The sequence below is a fragment of the Ranitomeya imitator genome, chromosome 2 (assembly GCF_032444005.1).
Source record: "Ranitomeya imitator isolate aRanImi1 chromosome 2, aRanImi1.pri, whole genome shotgun sequence".
Classification (NCBI taxonomy): Eukaryota; Metazoa; Chordata; class Amphibia; order Anura; family Dendrobatidae; genus Ranitomeya; species Ranitomeya imitator.
In genome coordinates this window covers 640,517,967-640,538,084 of record NC_091283.1, presented here as the reverse complement: position 1 = coordinate 640,538,084, position 20,118 = coordinate 640,517,967, and the positions used below count along the sequence as shown (strand labels likewise).

General features: G+C 46.0%; 1 protein-coding gene across 2 annotated transcripts in view; it reads left to right on the top strand.

The window, feature by feature from the left end:
* The window catches only part of LOC138665356 (zinc finger protein 271-like), a 43,490-nt gene that overhangs the window by 5,430 nt on the left and 17,942 nt on the right, over positions 1-20,118 (top strand). Inside the window, exons 1-2 of one of the 2 annotated variants that reach the window (XM_069752759.1) lie at positions 5,750-5,948; positions 6,082-6,273. In XM_069752759.1, coding sequence (XP_069608860.1) covers positions 5,808-5,948; positions 6,082-6,273 — 333 coding nt within the window. In that variant the 5' untranslated portion in view covers positions 5,750-5,807. Of the gene's footprint in view, positions 1-5,749; positions 5,949-6,081; positions 6,274-20,118 lie in introns of those variants that run through there. The other variant, XM_069752760.1, reaches the window with a different exon arrangement.

The window sequence follows — 20,118 nt, the reverse complement described above, 5'->3', positions numbered from 1 at the left end:
GGCTCTGGCTGGGCCAGTCAAGAATGGTCACAGAATTGTTCTGAAGCCACTCCTTTGTTATTTTAGCGGTGTGCTTAGGGTCATTGTCTTGTTGGAAGGTGAACCTTCGGCCAAGTCTGAGGTCCAGGCACTCCGGAAGAGGTTTTCATCCAGGATATCTCTGTACTTGGCCGTATTCATGTTCAATGGCAATCAGTCGTCCTGTCCCTGCAGCTGAAAAACACCCCCATAGCATGATGCTGCCACCACCATGTTTCACTGTTGGGATTGCATTGGACAGGTGATGAGCAGTGCCTGGTTTTCTCCACACATACCACTTACAATTATCACCAAAAAGGTCTATCTTCGTCTCATCAGACCAGAGAATCTTATTTCTCATAGTCTGGGAGTCATTCATGTTTTTTTTTAGCAAACTGTGGGCTTTCATATGTCTTGCACTGAGGAGAGGCTTACGTCGGGCCACTCTGCCATAAAGGCCTGACTGGCGGAGGGCTGCAGTGAATGTGACCCCATCACAGTATGATTCTTAAACTTAATCCCTACGCAGCCCTCCATACAGTATAGTGGCAACGAAAAGTGCTCAATACAGTATAATGGGCCCCACATAGTCCTCCATACAGTATAAAGGGCCCTACATAGTGCTCCATACAGCATAATGGGCCCTACATAGTGCTCCATACAGTTTAATAGGCCCCACATGGTAGTCCATACAGTATAATGGCCCCACATAATGCTCTATACAGTATAATGGGCCCTACATAGTGCTCCATACAGTATAATGGGCCCTACATAGTGCTCCATACAGTATAATAGACCCTACATAGTGCTCCATACAGTATAATGCACCCCACATAGTGCTCCATACAGTATAATGGGCTCCACATAGTGCTCCATACAGTTCAATGGGCTCCACATAGTGCTCCATACAGTATAATGGCCCCACAAAATGCTCCATACAGTGTAATGGCCCCACAAAATGCTCCATACTATATGATGGCCCAACATAGTGTTCCATGTAGTATAATGGGCCCCACATAGTCCTCCATACAGTATATAGGGCCCCACATAGTGCTCCGAGTGCTCCGTACAGTATAATGGGCCCTACATAGTGCTCCATACAGTATAATGGACCCCACATAGTGCTCCATACAGTATAATGGACCCCACATAGTGCTCCATACAGTATAATGGACCCCACATAGTGCTCCATACAGTATAATGGGCCCTACATAGTGCTCCATACAGTATAATGGACCCCACATAGTTCTCCATACAGTATAATGGGCTCCACATAGTGCTCCATACAGTATAATGGACCCCACATAGGCATTGATCAGCAGCGAGGAGACGGTCCAGGGACTAAGTCGTGCTTTTCTTCTACTGAGCATGCCCACGGGACGACCTGTCATTGGTGGTTGGGGGTCACATGCTCAGATCCTGTAGCAGCTCCAATTGGAGCACTAGGAAGGTCCTGGAAGGCTACAGATATAAAAGGTTTGCATGGCCGCTCGGCCATGCGCTAGTATAAAACTGAAATTGTGTGTGTGTGTGGATGTATGACTGAATCTGGTGAAAGCTCCTTAATCATTCCCATCCCTAGTGTTGTTGAAAGTACTTGGGTGATTGAGCTACCTAGCGCCAGACTGTGCCATCCAGCACTAGGCACAAGCTACAGGGTCTATTAGCAGCGACCGCCAGTGCGGCACCGTGCGCAATCGGTTCGCTTTCTTGACAACCGGTCAGGGTAGGGTGGGAATTCCCACTTGGACTCAGCATCTGACTCAGGGCATCCTCAGGCGCGGGCTCAAAAGTGGGGGTGATTCATAGGGATCCCACTAGCGTCTTTCAGCTGCACCCTGTGACTGCTAACAGGGTGCAGCGTATATTTGGCGACTCTGTGGCGCAACAGAGTTTGCTTCCATTCACACTGGGTGAGGTCTAAACCCATGTGTGAGCAAGCGTCCATCCGCCATTACTCAGCAGCAGGTTCCATCTCTGCACTGTGGACCCGGGCTGCGAACGCACCTCTTATCTCCCTTTATATTATTTGGTGTGTTCCGCTAGCCCTAACACCACATAATGCTCCATACAGTATGATGGCCCCACACAGTGTTCTATGTAGTATAATGGCCCCCACATAGTCCTCCATACAGTATAAAGGGCCCGACATAGTGCTTCATACAGTATAATGGGCCCTACATAGTGCTCCATACAGTTTAATAGGATCCACATGGTGCTCCATACAGTATAATGGCCCCACATAATGCTCCATACAGTATAATGGGCCCCACATGGTCCTCCATACAGTATTATGGGCCCTACATAGTGCTCCATACAGTATAATGGACCCCACATAGTGCTCCATACAGTATAATGGGCTCCACATAGTGCTCCATACAGTTTAATGGGCTCCACATAGTCCTCCATACAGTATAATGGCCCCACATAATGCTCCATACAGTATGATGGCCCCACATAGTGTTCCATGTAGTATAATGTGCCCCACATAGTCCTCCATACAATATAATGGGCCCTACATAGTGCTCCATACCGTATAATGTGGTCCACATAATGTTCCATACAGTATAATGGGCTCCACATAGTGCTCCATGCAGTATAATAGGACCCATTTAGTACTACAGTCATGGCCAAAAGTATTGACACCCCTTCAATTCTGTCAGATAATACTCAGTTTCTTCCTGAAAATGATTGCAAACACAAATTCTTTGGTATTATTATCTTCATTTAATTTGTCTTAAATGAAAAAACACAAAAGAGAATGAAGCAAAAAGCAAAACATTGATCATTTCACACAAAACTCCAAAAATGGGCCAGACAAAAGTATTGGCACCCTCAGCCTAATACTTGGTTGCACAACCTTTAGCCAAAATAACTGCGACCAACCGCTTCCGGTAACCATCAATGAGTTTCTTACAATGCTCTGCTGGAATTTTAGACCATTCTTCTTTGGCAAACTGCTCCAGGTCCCTGATATTTGAAGGGTGCCTTCTCCAAACTGCCATTTTTAGATCTCTCCACAGGTGTTCTATGGGATTCAGGTCTGGACTCATTGCTGGCCACCTTAGAAGTCTCCAGTGCTTTCTCTCAAACCATTTTCTAGTGCTTTTTGAAGTGTGTTTTGGGTCATTGTCCTGCTGGAAGACCCATGACCTCTGAAGGAGACCCAGCTTTCTCACACTGGGCCCTACATTATGCTGCAAAATTTGTTGGTAGTCTTCAGACTTCATAATGCCATGCACACGGTCAAGCAGTCCAGTGCCAGAGGCAGCAAAGCAACCCCAAAACATCAGGGAACCTCCGCCATGTTTGACTGTAGGGACCATGTTCTTTTCTTTGAATGCCTCTTTTTTTCTCCTGTAAACTCTATGTTGATGCCTTTGCCCAAAAAGCTCTACTTTTGTCTCATCTGATCAGAGAACATTCTCCCAAAACGTTTTAGGCTTTTTCAGGTAAGTTTTGGCAAACTCCAGCCTGGCTTTTTTATGTCTCGGGGTAAGAAGTGGGGTCTTCCTGGGTCCCTACTATACAGTCCCTTTTCATTCAGACGCCGACGGATAGTACGGGTTGACACTGTTGTACCCTCGGACTGCAGGGCAGCTTGAACTTGTTTGGATGTTAGTCGAGGTTCTTTTTCCAACATCCGCACAATCTTGTGTTGAAATCTCTTGTCAATTTTTCTTTTACATCCACATCTAGGGAGGTTAGCCACAGTGCCATGGGCTTTAAACTTCTTGATGACACTGCGCTCGGTAGACACAGGAACATTCAGGTCTTTGGAGATGGACTTGTAGCCTTGAGATTGCTCATGCTTCCTCACAATTTGGTTTCTCAAGTCCTCAGACAGTTCTTTGGTCTTCTTTCTTTTCTCCATGCTCAATGTGGTACACACAAGGACACAGGACAGAGGTTGAGTCAACTTTAATCCATGTCAACTGGCTGCAAGTGTGATTTAGTTATTGACAACACCTGTTAGGTGCCACAGGTAAGTTACAGGTGCTGTTAATTACACAAATTAGAGAAGCATCACATGATTTTTCCAACAGTGCCAATACTTTTGTCCACCCCCTTTTTTATGTTTGGTGTGGAATTATATCCAATTTGGCTTTAGGACAATTCTTTTTGTGTTTTTTCATTTAAGACAAATTAAATGAAGATAATAATACCAAACAATTTGTGTTTGCAATCATTTTCAGGAAGAAACTGAGAATTATCTCAGCGCGCTTTAAAAGTGCGCTTTAAAAACCCATCTCTTCAAACAAGCCTACCAAATCAACTACTCTGTAAACTAACTTTGTCCTGTACCCTCCTTCCAAATATTATCTGCATGTGAATCTGCACCCTACTATTCATCTGTCTCCACACCCTCCATGCACATGATAACTGCACTTGATACTTGACTATTGCACTTAAACACACGGGCTGATGACCGGATCATGCAGCTTTATATGAAAATCCCTATTTATTATAATTGCCAGACCTGAAATAACAAGCACTTTACACCTATTGTGTCCCCCCATTTCCTTGTAGATGGTAAGCTTGCGAGCAGGGACCTCACCCCTAATGTCACTGTTTAAATTGTCTTAACTTGTACTGAATTTATTGTCTGTACATGTCCCCGCTTAATTGTAAAGTGCTGCGGAATTTGTTGGCGCTATATAAATAAAAATTATTATTATTATTATTATTAATTATCTGACAGAATTGCAGGGGTGTCAATACTTTTGGCCATGACTGTACATACAGTATAATAGGACCCACATAATGATCCATACAGTATAATGGCCCCACATAGTCCTCCATACAGTATAATGAGCCCCACATAGTGCTCCATACAGTATAATAGGCCCCACTTAGTGCTACATACAGTATAAAAGCACCTCATAGTGCTGCATACAGTACAAAGGGCCCTCATAATGCTACATACTGTGTAATAGACCCCACATAGTGCTAAATGAAGTATAATAGGCCTCACATTGTGCTCCATACAGTGTAATTGCGCCACATAGTGCTTCATATAGTATAACAGCCTCCTACAGTGTTTTATACAGTATAAAGAGCCCACATAGTGCTTCATAAAGTATAATAGGCCCCAGATTAAAAAAAAAAAAAAATACTCACATCTGCCCGTTCCTCCGCTGCTCCAGTCTCTTCATGGTGTCTTCAGATCCTCTGCACATCTAGTTACAGCAAGTACATTGTGTCTCACACCCCCTGCGCGGAGACATCAGGCACAGAAATGGAATGATGGAAGAGGGAATGTCAGATGACGCTCCCTCTGTCTCCTCCATCATTGATTTCAACTGTATCGGCATTTAGGGTGCAGATATAGTTAAAAGTGTGATGCCATGCGGGGGACCCATCGCAAACCAAATATACTCAGTGGATCCATCTGGCGCCTCGGGCCAAATATACTCACCCTGCGAACCAGAATTTAACATATGTGCTCTAGGCCCTTAGACTCGCTTGCCACATGTATAACCTCAGACATGTAGTAAAATCTCTGTCCACTTATTTCCCGTATGTTTACATCTATAATAGAGGGCTCCAGTTATGACTTTGATATTTGATGAAATGTTTCCCTTTATAATTACCAGATAGTGCCAGTATATCACACAAGGCAAGAGGGAGACTTTGCAGTGATGCAGCAGTTGCCCACAGCACAAATCACATTCAGCCTTTCATTTTTCAGAGTATCCTTGGTGGCTACGAGCAACTGCTCCACACTTTTATAAATCTCCCTTATTGTCTATTATGTGACTTTAGAATTAGTGCTCTTTCTCCCAATCATGTTCCTACAGTGTAGGATCCTTCAAAGGATAATGGTCCTTTTTCTGCTTGACCCACCGAGGATGGACCAGAACAAGAGCTTGATGACTGAGAAGATATTAAACCTCACCCTGGAAATTATCTGCCTGCTTACTGGAGATGTAAGGGATACCGGGAATTAAGTCGCATGGCATCAGTCTAATCTCTAAATATATTATAATGACATGACCATAGAGGCTAGCAATAGCGTGAATGTATGAAGCTATATTTATCAGGGTCTCTCTCCATATACAGAATTACAAATTCGTGAAGAAGACATTTGGAGAGGCTCTTACCACCAGCAGCTATCCTATTGTGTTAGGAAAATGGAAAAAGACCAAGCTTCTGGTCGGGAAACCTCCGTCTCAATCACTGATATATGAAAGAAACAAAGTGCAGAAGATCCTAGACCTCACCAACAAGATCATTCAGCTGCTGACCGGAGAGGTGAGGCTGCTGGGAATACTAATGTAAAACACGATTTACAGACCAACAAAGGACAATCAAAATGTCAGAAATCAGTACAAGGGAATATATTTAATCTTGAAGGGGTTGTTCACTACTTTTATATTGATGACCTATCCTTAGGCTATGTGCACACGCTGCGGATTACTCTGCAGACTTTTCCGGACTGATTTTGGTAAATCCGCAGGTAATCCGCACTGTGGATTTTCCCTTCCCCATGACAGCACCGTTACGTAAGAGATGGCTCCCGCCCCCAGGACAGGAAACCTTGAGTGGAGATAAAAGATGAGGGCGGTACCTCTCTCCTCAATTTGGTTTCCTGTTTCTGCGGGGAGCCTGCGACGCTAAATCCGGAGGGATCTTTCTCTGGCAGTGCTGGTCCGGGGACCAAGGTCTGTGGCGGGAGCAGCTGGGTCGGCGCGCGCGTCACTCACGGACCCGGGAGCTGTGTTTGAGGCGTCCTTCCCGCTGCGGGCTCCCTGGTGTCCGCTCCTGGCCGGAGGCTGGGCCGGGGTAGGGGCGCGTCCATCACGAAGCTGGCGCTAAGTGAATGGGACGACTTCCGGTTCAAACTGGAAGTGACGTCGCATACCGAGGGGGAGCAGTGTGTTGACACTCCCGGGGGGGAGAAGTTTCAGGGACGCACGCACCGCTCCCACCTTACAATATTTAAGGAAGCAGTGTGACAAGCAGCGCTGGCAATAGCCTCCTGACAGAATGGCGGACCCACTGGAATCGGCTGTTCCAGCAGAGAACAACCCACAGCCTGTCGTGGTATTAAGGTTCTGGTGGGTGAGTGCCTTTGTAAGGCAAAACGTATCAGTAACATTCTCTTTCTGTGCCATGTATGCAGGGAAAGAAAGTTACATCTAAACAAAAGAATAGAGTATGTGCCCTGTGTGATAAAGCCCTCCCTAATACATACGAGAAGCGGATCTGTCGTCCATGTATAGAAAGAACTGTGGCCGAGGAGCTGTCATCTTTTTTTTTCGTTCAAATAAATTTTTATTAAGAATAACAAGACAATTAACATGTTACATTTACATTTTCAATACAGAGTATTTTCCCCCCCTCCCCCTCCAAACAACCCCCTTCAATCCCAAAGCCCCCCACCCCTACCCCACAAAGCAGCTCATCTTGTTAATTACTTCCATCATTAAGACAATAGAGTATCTAATCCCTCAACCTATCGTATAAGCCACACTTTACATTACTATCCCATAGCTATCCATGAAGACCACATTTTATTGAACGTTTCAATTTTCCCTCTCTTCTTATAAATCCCCTTTTCCAGTGTCAGGCCCTGTTTCACATACTGGAGGAACTCTCCTCTTGACGGCGGCTCTTCCCTAATCCAATTTCGAGCTACCACCTTCCTAGCCATGTATAGCAATCTGGCTATAGCTATCTTTAGGTGTTTATTCACTCCTATCTCATCCACGCATCCCAACAAACATACAACTGGATCCCTTGGCACCGTGCATCCATACGCACCTTCCATACAACTCAAAACTACCACCCAGAAGGCAGCCAACCTCGGACATGTCCACATCATATGGAAAATATCTGCATCCGTAGACCTACACCTCGGACATTCAGAGTCATTACGCAATCCTGCCTTATATGAGCTGTCATCTTTACTCCAAAATATAAAGGCTATGGTTAGGGATGAAGTAAAAATCACAGTAAAGGAGCGAATGAAACAACATGGGTTGCATAGCTCCGAAAATGCACCTTCTACCCCAGCCCACATCTGACATAGAATCTGAAGGTGAGCAGGGGGAATTACCACCCGGTGATGACTCAGATTTAGACTCTTCAGATGAAGAGTGTGGTCGCCCATACGTATTATCCGAAGACTTTGGAAAGTTTCTTAAACTGGTCAGGTATACCCTGGGGGTAGCCAGGACTCTATGTTTAGTAATCTGGAAGGAAGGAAATGGAGAGTTTTTCCATTTCATGATAATGTGTTAAACCTAATTAGGAAGGAATGGAAAAAGCCGACTAAAAAAATGTCAATTCCTCAGGCCCTAAAACATAAATATCCTTTTGACGATGAAATCTGCGAAAAATGGGAAAAAGAGTCTAAACTAGATGCGGCCATTGCGAGTACCTCCAAGGGCATAGCGCTTCCCTTTGAGGACATGGGCGCCTTAGAGGACCCCCTTGACAAAAAGGTGGATGCCTTCCTAAAATCAGCATGGGAAGCATCAACTTGGGCGTTTAAACCAGGAGTAGCTGCAACTTGCACGGCTCGTGCCATGGTTAAGTGGTTAGAAGAACTAAGTGAGCAAATAAGAGACAAATGTCCAAGAGACAGACTCCTGGAAGTAAAACCTTCGCTACAAAAAGCGGCGGGGTTTCTAACAGATCCGGCCATCGAATCAGTACGATATGCTGCCCGGGCGGGTGCCCTCTCTTATTCAGGTAGAAGAGCATTATGGTTAAAAAATTGGAATGCTGACTTCCAGTCTAAGGTAAAACTCTTTATTTGGAAAGGCGTTAGACGAAATTTTAGAGAAAGCGGCGGATAAGAAAAAGCATTTACCTCTGCCCCCCTTCTTTAAACGCCGTTGGAGTGACACTCGACGATCCTTTCGGGGACCAGGGAAAGCAGGCCGAGGCCGGCCAGGGGATAGATCCATGCGAGGAAAGATCTGGAACGAAAGAAGAGAGAGAGGATTCCTCTTCAATTAGCCCCCTCATAAATCAGACCCTAAACAACAATGACGCCATGTTCCTAGTGGGGGGAAGGCTTCAGTTTTTTGTTCATCAGTGGGTGAAGCTACCATCCTCACGATGGATAATCAACCTATTATCCGAGGGCCTACGGTTAAACTTTATCACCCAACCTCCTCAGCGAGTGAAAGTCACCCACGTGGCCAAAAAGAACCAAATAATATTAGAGAGGGAAGTTCATCTCCTTCTGGAAAAAGTCCTTGTAAGAGTATCACCACAAGAGATAGGAAAGGGGTTTTACAGCACCCTGTTCCTCACACCAAAACCGGATGGTGCACTAAGAACAATTTTCAATCTAAAAGCACTGAACCAATACATCCGAGTAGAAAAATGGAAACTCTAAAAACGGCAGTAAAGCTACTGTATCTGGGCTGTTAGATGGCGGTAATAGATCTCACAGATGCGTACTACCATGTACCAATCTGTGTAGAGCATCAACAGTATCTGAGGTTGGTGGTACAGCTGGAGCAAGTTTACACCCATCTACAGTACCAATGTCTTCCCTTTGGGGTATCAGTGGCCCCTTGTATCTTCACGAAGATAATTTCAGAGATATCATCCTTATAGCAGACAATCAGAAAGACTGGTTAAAGGCAGTTACAAGAGTACGAGAGTTACTGTCCAAGTTGGGATGGATAATAATTTAAAAAAATCAAGAATGGTTCCAGTCCAGATACAGGAGTTCCTCGGGATCCAGTTAAACTCAATGAGACAAGATTGTGTCCTTCCAGACAGGAAAATCGAGGCCATAAAACAAAAGATAAAGCAAACACAGGCGGCCCAGTCCGTCTCGGTGAGGGAGGCCATGTCCCTCCTAGGTATGCTGACGGCAACAATTGCGGCGGTCCAATGGGCACAACTGCATTCAAGAGATTTACAGTGGCAGATCTTGGCAGAACAAGCAAAAAACCCTTTCAACCTAAATCGGAAAATCACCTTATCACCACAAGTATGGGATTCTCTAAATTGGTGGCTAAAATCCGGAAATTTAACACTAGGACTACTGGTATAGTCATTTTGACTACTTGCACTTCAGTAGTTCTAGTCGGGGTCACGAGTCCAGTAGTCCTAGTGTTAACAAAGGGGGTGCCATGGTCGGTCCAGAATCCATTAGTACTAACCACGGATGCGAGCCCGTTAGGCTGGGGAGCGCATCTACCAGATCAAATCCTACAAGGCATATGGGATCCTCAAATGGAGGCAGCTTGCTCAAACCTGAGGGAACTAACGGCAGTAAGACAAGCAATTCTTCAAGCAGCAGAAGACATCAAAGGAAGGCATTTAGTAGTGTTGTCCGACAACAGCACAACAGTCTCGCACATAAATCAGCAGGGGGGAACAAGATCGAGATCTCTGCTGGAAGAGGCAAAAAGACTGTTTTGCTGGGCAGAAAACCATCTCTTATCTCTAACAAGCACACACTTAAAAGGGACGGACAACCTTGTTGCAGATTTCTTGAGCCGATACAGGCTGCACCAGAGCGAGTGGTCCTTAAATCAAGAAATTTTAGGAGTGGATCTGTTTTCCACGAAACAGAATCGAAAGGTAAAAAGATTCTACTCCCTGAACCCAAGGGAAAACCCAGAAGGAGTGGATGCTCTGCTGCATCAATGGAAATTCCAACTGGCTTACACGTTTCCCCCAATTCCGCTAATTCCTACAGTCCTGAAGAAAATTCGAGAGGACAAGACGCGAATAATCCTAATCGCACCCTTCTGGCCAAAGAGGGCAGGGTTCACTTGGCTCAGACATATGTCCATCTCGGACCCTTGGATCCTTCCAGACGTCCCAAATCTCCTACACCAGGGTCCAGTAACACATCCTCAAGTACACAGTCTGCATCTCACTGCCTGGAACTTGAGAGGGGACTTCTGCTAGCAAAAAGGTTCGTGGATCCGTTAGTTGCTACTCTGCTATCCAGCAGAAAAAAGGTCACAACTGATAAATACCAAAAAGTATGGGGAAAATTTCTAGAATTTTCAGGACGACGCTTGTCAAATACCATCCAGAAGGTTCCAATAGCCGGGGTTCTAGAATTCCTCCAAAAAGAGTTGGAGAGAGGATTGTCTACCAGCACCCTAAAGGTGCAAGTTTCGGCGCTTAGCGCCTTGTTTGACCAAAAATTGGCTGATCACCCCTGGGTGTGTAGGTTCATCCAAGCCTCCTTTACGACCAGACCATTCAAACCTCGCCCAAAGGTAGCTCCCGGGGATCTAAATTTAGTGTTGAATGCCTTAACCTTCTCTCCTTTTGAGCCTCTTTCTTCCATCTCGGTGAAAGCTCTAACCTTAAAAACAGTTCTCCTGATTGCCCTTACGTCTGCCAGACGTATTAGTGAGCTCCAAGCTATATCTGTGGATCCCCCATATACTACTATTTGGATGACAGAGTGGTTATTAAAACTGACCCGGCCTTCTTACCAAAGGTCAATTCAAAATTCCACAGGGATCAGGAGATAGTTTTACCCTCATTTTGTGCTAACCCAAAATCCCAGGGAGAAGAAACCTTTCATTGCCTAGACGTCAGACGTTGCCTACTTCAGTATCTAGAAGTATCAAAACCATGGCGACAGTCTTTCAGCCCTTTTTGTCTCCTACCAGGGGGCAAACGGGAAAAAAAGCCACAAAATCAACCTTTGCATGGTGGCTTCGTATGGCTATCTCACTTTCCTATTCCTCTTCGGGGCAAGCTCCTCCTCTTGGTGTAACGGCCCACTCTACAAAGGCTATCGCCACATCCTGGGTGGAAAGGGCAAATGCATCTATAGAACAAATCTGTAATGCAGCAGTATGGTCTTCACCCTCTACTTTCTTCCGCCACTATAGGCTAGATCTGGGGTTATCAAGTCTTGCCTTTGGAAGGAAAGTTCTATCTGCTGTTGTCCCACCCTAGGAGTCTTTTTCTATTTCTTCCTCTCACGTAATGGTGCTGTCATGGGGAAGGGAAAAAATGATAGTTACTTACCGGTAATTTGATTTTCCAGATCCATGACAGCACCGCACTAATTTCCACTCTATTTTGGTGATGGTTGTGTGATGAAACTGATGAAATAATATCCATATAAATGTATAAATAAATAATAAGTAAATAATCCTTGGAAATGAGTGTAATGTACATATATCCAAACTAATAAAGCGGTTACCTTGAATACTCTGTAAACAAACTGAGGAGAGAGGTACCGCCCTCATCTTTTATCTCCACTGCAGGTTTCCTGTTCCTGGGGGCGGGAGCCATCTCTCACGTAACAGTGCTGTCATGGATCTGGAAAATCAAATTACCGGTAAGTACTTATCATTTTTCTTGCGGAATTACCACTTTTTTTTTGCCGTTTTTGTGCGGATATCACCTGCGGTTTTACACCTGCGGATTCCTATTATGGAGCAGGTGTAAACCGCTGTGGAATCCGCACAAAGAATTGACATGCTGCGGAATAAACAACGCAGCGTTTCCGCGCGTTTTTTTCCGCATGTGCACTGCGGATTTTGTTTTTCATAGGTTTACATGGTACTGTAAACGCATGGAAAACTGTTGCTGCGGCCAATCCGCTGCAGATGCGCAGCAAAATCCGCAGCGTGTGCACATACCCTCAGGTGGGGATGAGACACTGGTACCCTTGCCGATCAGCTGTTTCTGATGCTGGTCTGATATGCTCAATTGTGAAGCTGAACAGCACAGTTTCATCAACTGTACAGTAGCCGTGATCAAGCACTGGACCTCTGCTCCTGTTTCAGTGAGTAATTGATTGATTGAGTTGATCTTGCTCACTCTGCTGGAGGTAATATACTGTTCATTGAGCTGTGCTGTTCAGCCTTGCATGTGATCACATCCGATTGGTGACATGTCAGTTGTCTCATTCCCTCAAAGCTGATATTGATGATCTATTTGAAGAATAGACCATCATTTTAAAAGTAGTGAACAACCCCCTCAAAATCTGTAACTGCAGTAATTGTCCGTAAAGATACACTAGGGAATAAAATGAGGAAGAGGTAAATGAAAGCAAATTATCAGAATCATAGAATGTTAGAGTTGGAAGGGACCTCCAGGGTCCTTATGTCCAACCCCCTGCTCAATGCAGGATTCACTAAACCATCCCATACAGATGCCTGTGCAGCCTCTGTTTGAAGCCTTCCATTGAAGGAGAACTCACCACCTCTCGTGGCAGCCTGTCCCGCTCATTGATCACCCTCACTGTCAAAAAGTTTTTTTCTAATATCTAATCTGTATCTTCTCCCTTTCAGTTTCATTGCATTTCTTCTTGTGTTTCCATGTGCAAATGAGAATAAGGATGATCCCTCTACACTGTGACATCCCTTCAGATATTTGTAGACCGCTACTAAGTTTCCTCTTAGCCGCCTTTTTTGCAGGCTAAACATTCCCAGATCCTTTAACCGTTCCTCGTAGGACATACTTTCCAGTACGCTCACCATGTTGATAGTTTTTCTCTGAACTTTCTCCAGTTTTTTTCAATGTCTTTTTTTAAATCTGGTGCCCACAACTGGACACAGTATTTCAGATGAGGCCTCGCCAAGGAGTTGAGGGGGATAATTACTTCACGTGATCTAGACTCTATGCTTGTCTTAATACATCCCAGAACTGTATTTGCTTTTTTTGCTGCTGCATCACGCCTTTGACTCATGTGCAGTCTGTGATCTATTAGTATACCCAAGTCTTTTTCTCCTTCGCCTCATTGGGGGACACAGACCGTGGGTGAATCCTGCTGCCACTAGGAGGCTGACACTAAGTGATACAAAGAAAGTTAGCTCCTCCCCTGCAGTATACACCCTCCTGCTGGCTCTCAGCTAACCAGTTCTTGCTTAGTGTCTGTAGGAGGCACATGGGTCTGGTTCAGACCCCAACGTTTTTATTTTATTGTTTACTTTTCTGTAAATTTTTATTTTTTAATTAACGGAGTGAAGGGGGCGACGGTTCCTTTCAAGGTTCTGATCTCCCCCGAACCATCAACAGGCGAGCACGGCGAGTATACCTCCCCGTACCCTCTCCTGCGACGTGGGAAGCCATGCCTGAGCTCACTTCAAGGGCAACGGTTCCTTTCATGGTCCCGATGTCCCCACACCAGCAACGGGCGACCACATGGAGTGTCGCCTCCATGTATCCTCTCCTGGAGCCAGGCCTATTGCCAGACAACTGACCCTGTCCACCCGGACTGAACTCCGTGGATGTACAGAGGCCCCTCTCTATGGCGTCCGAGCAGCCCCTACTGTTCCACCACTGTGAAAGCGGATGGCACAAGGAGGTGGACGGTTCCTCTCCACCTCCCTAAAAAAACGGATGATGGATTGAGGCTTATCCCTGCACCGTTCACGCTGCACAGAACAGCGCTGAAACCCACATCCGCGGCGGCTCCATGCCGGGACGCGCATCAATGGTGAGTGGATCCATCTTCAGTGGGATATTCACATGCTGACAGGCAGCCTCAGCCACTTCCCTGTGGCCCACCTCTCTGAAGGTAACACTCTGGCCGGCTGCAAAAATTTAGCCCCCGGCTTCGGCCGATTTGTAGGCCGCATCCTGGAAGTCTTGCCTGGAACGACCCACTGGTGACGTCCGCCGGCTACAGAAATTTAGGCCCCGGCTTGGGCCTATTCAACATCGTGTCTGTTGCTCCGCCCCCCAAATTGGCGCTTCTCGCTCTCTGCGAGATTTTATCAACTCTGCAACTCCCGGTGGCCATCTTGGTCCACCCGGCCAGCTCACACTGGGGTGACAGTTTTTTTTTTTTTCGCATTAAGGGGGCACATCGACTCTACATCAGTACCCGGGTAAAGAAGTACCTGATCTTAAAGGCACACGACTAGTAGTCCCTGGTCTTAAAGGCACATGACCAGTATTCCCTGGTCTTAAAGGCATATGGCCAGTATTCCCAGTCTTAAAGGCGTATGACGAGTATTCCTTGATCTTTTAAAGCACATGTCCAGTATTCTCTGGTCTTAAAGGCGCGTGACCAGTATTCCCTGGTCTTAAAGGCGCATGACCAGTATTCCCTGGTCTTAAAGGCGCATGACCAGTATTCTCTGGTCTTAAAGGCGCATGACCAGTATTCCCTGGTCTTAAAGGCGTATGACCAGTATTCCCTGGTCTTAAAGGTGCTTGATCAATCCGAGGAGCCCTCCGCCGCCGACCCCAGCTTTATCCTCTAGTTCCCCTCAGTGGACTTCGTCGCAATCCATGGTTCTCTGACCAAGAGATTGAATCCCTCTGTGTACCCTCTGTGGCTCGGAGTGCTCGCAGGACCAATATACATGGTCCCTATCCTACATGGGAGCCGTCGGCTAGCAGGGGCCGCAAGTATTCTAGAAACATGCAGGCATCTAGAAACATACAGGCAACGGAAGTTTTTCGTTTCCTGCTCCCTCACCAATGATTTGATGACAACAAGGCTCTGAATATGGATTGGATATTGCCTGAACTTGCCAGAGCTTCAGAGACTAAACTCCCTCGAGAGCATTTGCCATTCAATTCGGATAAGCGATTCACTGGACAGAAGCCTCTACGTGGGATGCCATGCCTGGCCTGTTTTTTAAGGGCGACGGGTCCTTTAAAGGGCACCGATCTCCCCACACCATCAACAGACGAACACACGGAGTGTCGCCTCCATGTTTCCTCTTCTGCATCCAGGCCTAACGCCAGACAACCTGTCCTGTCCACCCGGAGACCTGTACTCTGTGGACATACAGAGGCACCCTTTTTGGCGTACGAGCACCCCCCTCTGCATCACCACTATTCAGCGGATGATGCAAGAAAGGCGGACAATTCCTCTCCACTTCCCTGTTAAGAGGTTGATGGATCGAGGGTTCCTAATTTTTATCTCTGCACCGTGAAAAGAGAGCGGCGATGGCAAGAGACTATAACCTGCTGGATGCAGCCGCACATTCTGCCATGGGGCAGATTATCCGGATAGAATCTCCTGTGGTATACCTACCAGTATCCCTACCCGATGGGTCATCAATTAACCCCTTCATGACCCAGCCTATTTTGACCTTAAAGACCTACCCGTTTTTTGCAATTCTGACCAGTGTCCCTTTATGAGGTAATAACTCGATTCTGAGATTGTTTTTTTCGTGACATATTGGGCTTCATGTTAGTGGTAAATTTAGGTCAATAAATTCTGTGTTTATTTGTGATAAAAACGGAAATTTGGCGAAAATTTTGAAAATTTCGCAATTTTCACATTTTGAATTTTTATTCTGTTAAACCAGAGAGTTATGTGTGACACAAAATAGTTAATAAATAACATTTCCCACATGTGTACTTTACATCAGCACAATTTTGGAAACAAAAATTTTTTTTGCTAGGAAGTTATAAGGGTTAAAATTTGACCAGCGATTTCTCATTTTTACAACGAAATTTACAAAACCATTTTTTTTAGGGACCACCTCACATTTGAAGTCAGTTTGAGGGGTCTATATGGCTGAAAATACCCAAAAGTGACACCATTCTAAAAACTGCACCCCTCAAGGTGCACAAAACCACATTCAAGAAGTTTATTAACCCTTCAGGTGCTTCACAACAGCAGAAGCAACATGGAAGGAAAAAATGAACATTTAACTTTTTAGTCACAAAAATGATCTTTTAGCAACAATTTTTTTATTTTCCCAATGGTAAAAAGAGAAACTGAACCACGAAAGTTGTTGTCCAATTTGTCCTGAGTACGCTGATCCCTCATATGTGGGGGTAAACCACTGTTTGGGCGCACGGCAGGGCTTGGAAGGGAAGGAGCGCCATTTGACTTTTTGAATGAAAAATTGGCTGCACTCTTTAGCGGACACCATGTCGCGTTTGGAGAGCCCCCGTGTGCCTAAAAATTGGAGCTCCCCCACAAGTGACCCCATTTTGGAAACTAGACCCCCCAAGGAACTTATCTAGATGCCTAGTGAGCACTTTAAACCCTCAGGTGCTTCACAAATTGATCCGTAAAAATGAAAAAGTACTTTTTTTTTCACAAAAAATTTATTTTCACCTCAATTTTTTCATTTTCACATGGGCAATAGGATGAAATGGATCCTAAAATTTGTTGAGCAATTTCTCCCGAGTACGTCGATACCTCACATGTGGGGGTAAACCACTGTTTGGGCACACGGCAGGGCTAGGAAGGGAAGGCGCGCCTTTTGACTTTTTAAATGGAAAATTAGCTCCAATTGTTAGCGGACACCATGTCGCCTTTGGAGAGCCCCTGTGTGCCTAAGCATTGGAGCTCCCCCACAAGTGACCCCATTTTGGAAACTAGACCCCCCAAGGAACTTATCTAGATGCATACTGAGCACTTTAAACCCCCAGGTGCTTCACAGAAGTTTATAACGCAGAGCCATGAAAATAAAAAATAATTTTTCTTTCCTCAAAAATGATTTTTTAGCCTGGAATTTCCTATTTTGCCAAGGGTAATAGGAGAAATTGGACCCCAAATGTCGTTGTCCAGTTTGTCCTGAGTACGCAGATACCCCATATGTGGGGGTAAACCACTGTTTGGGCGCACAGCAGGGCTCGGAAGGGAAGGCACGCCATTTGGCTTTTTAAATGGAAAATTAGCTCCAAACATTAGCGGACACCATCTCGCGTTTGGAGAGCCCCTGTGTGCATAAACATTGGAGATCCCCCACAAATGACCCCATTTTGGAAACTAGACCCCCAAAGGAACTAATCTAGATATGTGGTGAGCACTTTCAACCCCCAAGTGCTTCACAGAAGTTTATAACGCAGTACCGTGAAAATAATAAATAAGTTTTCCTTCCTCAAAAATAATTTTTTAGCCCAGAATTTTTTAATTTTCCCAAGGGTAACAGGAGAAATTTGACCCCAATATTTGTTGTCCAGTTTCTCCTGAGTGCGGTGATGCCCCATATGTGGGGGTAAACTACTGTTTGGGCACATGCCGGGGCTCGGAAGTAAAGTAGTGACGTTTTGAAATGCAGACTTTGATGGAATGCTCTACTGGCGTCACGTTGCATTTGCAGAGCCCCTGATGTGGCTACACAGTAGAAACCCCCCACAAGTGACCCCATTTTGGAAACTAGACCCCGAAAGGAACTTATCTAGATATGTGGTGAGCACTTTCAACCCCCAAGTGCTTCACAGAAGTTTATAACGCAGAGCCGTGAAAATAATAAATACGTTTTCTTTCCTCAAAAATACTTTTTTAGCCCAGAATTTTTTATTTTCCCAAGGGTAACAGGAGAAATTGGACCCCAATAATTGTTGCGCAGTTTGTCCTGAGTATGCTGGTACCCCATATGTGGGGGTAAACCACTGTTTGGGCACACGTCGGGGCTCGGAAGTGAGGGAGCACCATTTGACTTTTTGAATACAAGATTGGCTGGAATCAATGGTGGCGCCATGTTGCGTTTGGAGACCCCTGATGTGCCTAAGCAGTGGAAACCCCTCAATTCTACCTCCAACACTAACCCCAACACACCCCTAACCCTAATCCCAACTGTAGCCATAACCCTAATTACAACCCTAACCCCAACACACCCCTAACCACAACCCTAACCTCAACACACCCCTAACCCTAACCACAACCCTAATTCCAACCCTAACCCTAAGGCTATGTGCCCACGTTGCGGATTCGTGTGAGATTTTTCAGCACCATTTTTGAAAAATCCGCGGGTAAAAGGCACTGTGTTTTACCTGCGGATTTACCGCGGATAGCCAGTGTTTTTTGTGCGGATTTCACCTGCGGATTCCTATTGAGGAACAGGTGTAAAACGCTGCGGAATCCGCACAAAGAATTGACATGCTGCGAAAAATCCAACGCAGCGTTTCCGCACGGTATTTTCCGCACCATGGGCACAGCGGATTTGGTTGTCCATATGTTTACATGGTACTGCAAACCTGATGGAACACTGCTGCGAATCCGCAGCCAAATCCGCACCGGATGTAAACGAATGTAAACCTATGGGAAACAAAAATCGCTGTACACATGCTGCAGAAAAACTGCACGGAAATGCAGCGGTTTACATTCCGCAGCATGTCACTTTCTGCGGATTCCGCAGCGGTTTTACAACTGCTCCAATAGAAAATCGCAGTTGTAAAACCGCAGTGAAATGCGCAGAAAAACCGCGGTAAATCCGCGATAAATCCACAGCGGTTTAGCACTGCGGATTTATCAAAATCCGCTGCGGAAAAATCCGCAGAGGACCAGAATACGTGTGCACATACCGAAACCCCAACCCTAACCCTAACCCTAGTTCTAACTCCAACCTTAGTGGAAAAAAAAATAAAAATCTTTATTTTATTATTGTCCCTACCTATGGGGGTGACAAAGGGTGGGGGGTCATTTACTGTTTTTTTTTATTTTGATCACTGTGAGGTTTCATCACAGTGATCAAAATTCACATTGGAACGAATCTGCCGGCCGGCAGATCCGGCGGGCCCACTGCGCATGCGCCCGCCATTTTGGAAGATGGCGGCGCCCAGGAAAGAAGACGGACGGACCTCGGGAGGCTCGGTAAGTATGATGGCGTGGGGGGGAGAGCACGGGGGGTGGATCGGAGCATGGGGGGGTGGATCGGAACACGGGGGGGTGGATCGGAGCACGGGGGGTGGATCGCAGTGCGGGGGTGGATCGGAGTGCAGGGGGGTGGGATTGGAGCACGGGGGGAGCGGACAGGAGGACGGGGGAGCGGAGCACAGGACGGAGGGGAGCGGACCACAGATCGGAGGTCTGGGGGGGCGATCGGTGGGGTGGGGGCACAACAGTGTTTCCAGCCATGGCCGATGATATTGCAGCATTGGCCACGGATGAATTGTAATATTTCACCAGTTTTCTAGGTGAAATATTACAAATCGCTCTGATTGGCAGTTTCACTTTCAACAGCCAATCAGAGTGATCGTAGCCACGGGGGGGTGAAGCCACCCCCCCCCCCCCCCCCCCGGGCTAAAGTACAACTCCTCCTGTCCCTGCAGATCGGGTGAAATTACAGTTAACCCTTTCACCCGGCCTGCAGGAGCCCAATCCGGCCATGACTCATATGGTGCGTCACAGGTCGGAATGGCACAGGTTTTCATGACGCATACGGTGAAGGTCGGGAAGGGGTTAAAAATACCACGGACTGTCAGATAGGAAATCTGTTT